We start from the raw sequence: 5,629 nt of genomic DNA on the forward strand, positions 1-5,629 counted from the left end.
TGGATGGAGATCCTCCTGTCTCTCTGATCTGATCTTCATCGCTCCTCCACCTGATTAGTGCGTCGGGCTGCTGGGTGAATTAGATGCTAATTGTTGCAGTTTAACTGAGCGGCTCTCAGGTTTCAGGTTAACTCGCCTTAAAGGGGAAGTGACTGAATCCGGCTTTATGCACAATTTCTAAAATGTTTTATCCATAATCTCAGAATCTGAAGAGAACTTGATAAATCAAACTTTCAGTAATAAAAATGATCAGAAAAACCCGGAGCTGTTTGGTCGCAGATTAATTTCTCACATTTCCATCTGGACCGGCTGTCTGAGCCGTTCTGGCTGCTTTACGAAGTTTCCTCGGCTGTTTGGGTTTTTAGGTTTGAAGCTATTTATGTTTACAATATTTAGCTTGTTAAATAGCATTTAGCTGGAGCTCAATATTTAGCTCAGTATTTAGTTTTAACTGGCTGATATAAATGAATCATCCTGTTAGTTTTGACTGAACTTCACATGTTGGGGTTTTAGGAGGCTACCTGTCCCCAGGTGAGTCTGACTCGGTTCGGCTCTTTCTGCGCGCTGATTGGACAAACAGGCACGTGCGTGACTGCGGGCGGTGACACCTGCTGCTGCGCGTGGGAGGAAACCTGCAGCTTTGCTCACACTGAACTCACATCACAGGCGGAAATTCACCCTCTCACCAAAATTTCCTCTCATCTTGCAGCTGTAGAACCAGAAGCTGGACCTGGACCTGGTTCTGGTTCGGCACTGAGGTTTTTCCCCGCCTCGCTTCCCGTCCCTGTTGTGCCTGGAGAGTCCGGCGCGCTTTACGCACAGCGCGGAGGAAACGCGGCGCGTCCAGGTCTGAATCTGACGGCGTAAAGTCCTGCTCGGTTAATCGGTGGAGGAGAAGCTGAGTTTGTCTTCAGTTTGAGCAGCAGCTCGTTAAACTGAAGATCATCCAGCAGAAATCAGCTGTCAGAAAAATTAAAGGTGAATTCAGATTCCAACCTGCAAAGTCTGAACGTTCAGTTTTAAACCCAACATTTAAATGAAACCTTCCGAACTTTGGTTTTAAACGTTTAGTTATTATTTTAGAGATGATCTTTTGTTGAGAAGGTTTGTGCTGTTTTATGACATTATTGTGTAAATTCCGGGTAAATCTAATTAAAAACAGTAAAATCTTAAAAGATGGTGCTGTTTTACTCACTTTAGGTTCAGGCTTTATTTAAAATCAATTTAAATTTATTTAAAACCTGTGCAGGATGGAAGAATTGCGTGACTTTCATCAGACTGTGGACAAACAGGCAGCGAGTAGCTAATGAGGTTCTTATTAGAATGGAGGAGGGAAGGAAGAAATTAGGAATCAAAGATCAGCAGCAGCCAAACTGCAAGATTTTCCCAGAAAATATCAGAAGGTTCTTGATATTTGAGCTTTAAATCGGTTGGTGGGTTCACCACCCGGAACCAGCTGGAGCAGATTTTCTTTTCTCAGTGAAATGATGCAGAATGCAGTAAATGTATCGTTTATTATTTCAGCTATTTGCAGCGTTTCTGGTCTGGACTGCAGGAAATCCGGTTTGAATGTTTTTATGTGTAACGTGTTCTGAAGGTCTGCATGTCGAGGTTCTGAATGGCTCAATCTGAAGAGCACCACAGCATCATACTGCCACCGCCGGGTCACCTGCTCCACAGTCACGTAGAAAAAGTAAGTTATTTAATTTACATAGATGCTGATTCACTTCTGTAAAGCGAGTTCAGGGGTCAGTGTTTCTGTAGTTCCTGTCTCTGCCTGTAGGGGTCAGTGTTTCTGTAGTTCCTCTCTCTGCCTGCAGGGGTCAGTGTTTCTGTAGTTCCTCTCTCTGCCTGTAGGGGTCAGTGTTTCTGTAGTTCCTCTCTCTGCCTGTAGGGGTCAGTGTTTCTGTAGTTCCTCTCTCTGCCTGCAGGGGTCAGTGTTTCACCTTGAAAACATCCTGCTGTTTAGGCTGAATGTGTTTGTAAGGAATAAATTAAACTTCTGTGGGGATTTCTTCTCAAGCTGTTCTTCTTCTCTTCTTCATCACTTCTTTGGCAGCGTCATCATTGGTGTTTCCATGGAAACACTGGCCTCTATGTGGGAACATGAGCATGACCTCTCTGACCTCTGTGACCTCAATGAGAGCAGAAACATGTCTTTGTGGGGTAAGTCAAGCTAACGCTAATGTTCTGGACCTGACCCTGACCTGACCCCGCCCCCATCTGTAAATCAGCCAATCAGAGTGCAGCATGAGCAGGTTTTTTAATGTATTTATTAAATAGACAGATCCGTTCCATTCACTAATAATTAAAGATCATTTTCTTCGTCAATCGGAGTTTGGTTGGTCTGATCCCAGCTGGATTCTCCTGATCGCCTCTTCTGACCACAGGGGGCGCTGTTGTGAAGTCCAGGTCTATTTAAATCACTAAAACACATGCCCTGAGATCTCATGTTTTAAATTTGTTATTGAGATTCTTTATTCTGCCAGCAGGGGGCAGGGTTTCTGTAGTTAGATTAAACTGAAAACATTTTATTATCTTACAGTAAAAATCAGATTTGAATGTTCAGCCAAACCCAACATGGTCGAATTATTAAAACCTGTCGACTTTAGAGGTTTCGTTTGACCATATGAAGGATTGTTTTTGATGATTACATCATTTCCTGTGTGTTTTTGTCAGAATCCAAGTGTGCTTTCACTCCCCCTGCTGGTCTGATGTGGACACAGCAGCTTTCGCCTCACCTCCAGAGGAACAAACAGGTAAACAACACCTGTTTACTGTCCAGCTAACATCAATTATCATTCAGATTTTAGTTCTTATTCATTTTAACACCTGCAGTTAAACCAGAAAAGAGATCATAAATCGTCGTTATATAAACTCTGAGTGCAGATCGTTGAGGATCTGGACCAGTTTTCAGTTTGTGTCTGGCGCTCCTGATGCTTTTGGTGCTTCCAGCTGCAGGACGCGCTGCTGCAGAGGGAGGAGGAGCTGGCCAGACTGCAGGAGGAGAACAACAAGCTCAGAGGATTCCTCAGTTCCTCTTTCATGACGAACCTGCCGGAAAAAGCGAAGGTGGGTGATTGGACTGAACCTGCAGTGATGAAGGATTTACTGAGGTTCAGATGTCTGGTCTGGATGTGTTCTGCAGAACACATCGAGTTTGGACCGAGTTTCCTGAGGCTTTTAGTTTTGGGACAGTTAGGCTTTAAGGGTCAGTGTGTTCCAAAGGAAGAGCTGTGTGTCGTACAGGTCAGCGATTTACAACTCCAGTCCTAAGCATCAGTCTCCTGAAACGTTTAGATTGGAACCAGAACTCCACCATCTGCTCCACCTCCAGCTGATGTGGTTCTCGGAGTCAAACCAACCTGTTCCCCTCCTGGCCTGTGGGGGCGCTGCACCAAGAACCACTGAAGGAAACGACACAAAAACCTCTGAAGACGCTGAGAGCAACTTCCTTCTTCACCAGATGGAAACAAGATGGAGGCGTCAGATTTTAGCGGTTGGAGGATTTCTCTTTAGTCTTTGGCTGAAGACCAGGAGCCATTTCTGCTGCTAGCGCTAGGCTAGCATGTTAGCTTTGGTTGTATTTACCCAGAATACCCTGTGCTGTAGTCCACTTCCTACTGTTGGAGCGGTCTCTGGTCCGCTTGGCGTTCACATTCAAACCGAACCCACACTGAGGTTTGGAGGACCAGAGGTCAGAGGTCAGCGTTCACCCCTCACCAACTGGACCGGACTTTGATTTCCCAAAGAAACCTTAGAAAGAGATTCCCTTCTTCTGAACTTCCAGAGAAATGTAAATAGAGATATTTAGAGCACAGAAGGATGAAGATAATTTATATGGACCCGTTAGCCTAGCAGTCATGTTTTAGAGCTGAGAGACATGAATGCTACCTGAATCTGTCTCATCTGTTCTGCATCACAGAAACTGACAGCAGACAGGAGGAATCTGAAGAGAAACCAGAGCAGCTTCCATCATGAACCCTCCGAGGTCAGAGGTCGTCCGTTCACCAAGCAGATCACCAAGAGAGTCTGCAGAAACCTGACTCCTGAGTTCTGCTCTGAGTCCTCTGCCGGGTCAGCCTCTCCAGAACCAAACCTGGATCTCTGGGTGCTGCGAATGTTGGGCCTGAAGGACCAGAACACCATCGATACGTCCAGCGAATCAGAGTCCAGCTTAAGGGATCTGGTGTACGGAGACGCCTTCGGTTCCCCGGTGTCCACACCATCCTCCGTACACAGCTACCGCCAAATCGCCGCAGGGGAGACGGACCACCCGTCTCTCTGCGCCTTTCCTGCCAGGCCAGCACCAACCTGCTCTGGACCTGTAGGAGCCTTGCCTGGCTCTGCGCTGACGGAGATCTGCTCCACCAGAGGCGTCCAGCCGCTGGAGTCCAGCTGGACTCCGACCGAGCCATTCTGCTTCACCTCCAGGTCGTCTTCCTGCTCAGTTCTGAACAAATCTCAGGCGCCCTCTGGTGGCTGCAGCGCTTCATCATCGCAGTCGCTTCACAAACCGACAGATTTGGCTTTCAGCATGTCCCTCAGTCCGTCCAGCAGCGTGAAGACACACAGCTTCCCCCAGGGACAGGCCTTCATCAGGAAGGACACAGGGGGCCGGTGGAACTTCACCTGGGTTCCTCGACAGGAACCGTAACCGACCCGAAGGAACCGTAATCGACCCGAAGGAACCGTAATCGACCCGAAGGTTCCCCCTGCAGTAAGAGACACCTGCTGTCTATAAAGTTACTCAATTAAAACCTAACAGCAATAATTTTGATTATTTAGTTTTTACAAGAGTAAAAAATGGGGATTAATTTTTCACCGTGGTAATCAATTTATAAATGTCAGATTCAAACTAAAATATATGACAATTTAATTATCTCCAATGTTTAGAAACTAAATATTTAGTTCTGACCCAAATATTTAGTGAGCAAACAAACTATTTAGCTCAAAACTAAATATTTAGTTCTTTGCTAGATAAACATTTAGTTACTTCAGAGTTAGCTAAAAATGTCATTTACAAAGTTGCTTACCTCAGAGTTAAATGTTTAGTTAATCTGCAAATTCAATTCCAGATAAGTGGAAGTAGACTATCAAAATAAAAGTTGGGTCTTCAGAAATTTGGTTTGAACCAAATATAACTTACTGGCTAAATATTTAGCTTGCAAAATATTTTTTTTTCTTGTAACAAGATATTTGGCTTGCTAACTAAATATTTAGTTAACAGTGACATTTATAAACTTATGAATAAAATGGTGAAAATATGACTTTGAAAAATTAAACCCCCCCTTTTTTCATAAGCGCCTAAATAACTGAAATTACTTTTGACAGTGTAGTTTTATAAAATGTGCCCAATACAGGTCTAACTGTTTTCTGTTTTTATAAGTTGATCTGTTCTGGTGACTGAATGTTTAATGTAATTTATATCCTGCTTGGTAAACTTTTATTCTGGCCAAGAATCAAAACAAAAATCCAACAAGATCCTGAGATGAGACTTCAGATGCTGAAACGAACCAGAACACAATCCTTCCAGCGTTTTCTGGATTCTCTGCAGAGAAGAAATACAAATACCACTGACCAGCCAAACTGTGACCAATGTTTACACTGAGAGCCTGCCGTCGGTGAA

General features: G+C 44.4%; 1 protein-coding gene across 1 annotated transcript; it reads left to right on the top strand.

Moving 5' to 3' along the window:
- The first annotated feature begins 2,067 nt into the window (after positions 1 to 2,067).
- Positions 2,068 to 5,164, top strand: gmnc (geminin coiled-coil domain containing). Its single transcript, XM_032545840.1, has 4 exons — positions 2,068 to 2,166; positions 2,680 to 2,759; positions 2,956 to 3,072; positions 3,926 to 5,164. Exons 1-4 carry the CDS (start codon positions 2,079 to 2,081, stop codon positions 4,655 to 4,657), a joined length of 1,017 nt encoding a protein of 338 aa, XP_032401731.1. The 5' UTR covers positions 2,068 to 2,078; the 3' UTR covers positions 4,658 to 5,164.
- The last annotated feature ends 465 nt before the right edge of the window (positions 5,165 to 5,629 follow it).

The sequence above is a fragment of the Xiphophorus hellerii genome, chromosome 18 (genome assembly GCF_003331165.1).
Source record: "Xiphophorus hellerii strain 12219 chromosome 18, Xiphophorus_hellerii-4.1, whole genome shotgun sequence".
Lineage (NCBI taxonomy): Eukaryota > Metazoa > Chordata > Actinopteri > Cyprinodontiformes > Poeciliidae > Xiphophorus > Xiphophorus hellerii.

Bases quoted from the DNA above. Each gene is read 5' to 3' on its own strand.
- gmnc (XM_032545840.1), top strand. From the start codon at position 2,079: ATGGAAACACTGGCCTCTATGTGGGAACATGAGCATGACCTCTCTGAC. The intron at 2,167-2,679 runs GTAAGTCAAGCT...TGTTTTTGTCAG, and splicing joins CAGAAACATGTCTTTGTGGG to AATCCAAGTGTGCTTTCACT. The intron at 2,760-2,955 runs GTAAACAACACC...TGGTGCTTCCAG, and splicing joins ACCTCCAGAGGAACAAACAG to CTGCAGGACGCGCTGCTGCA.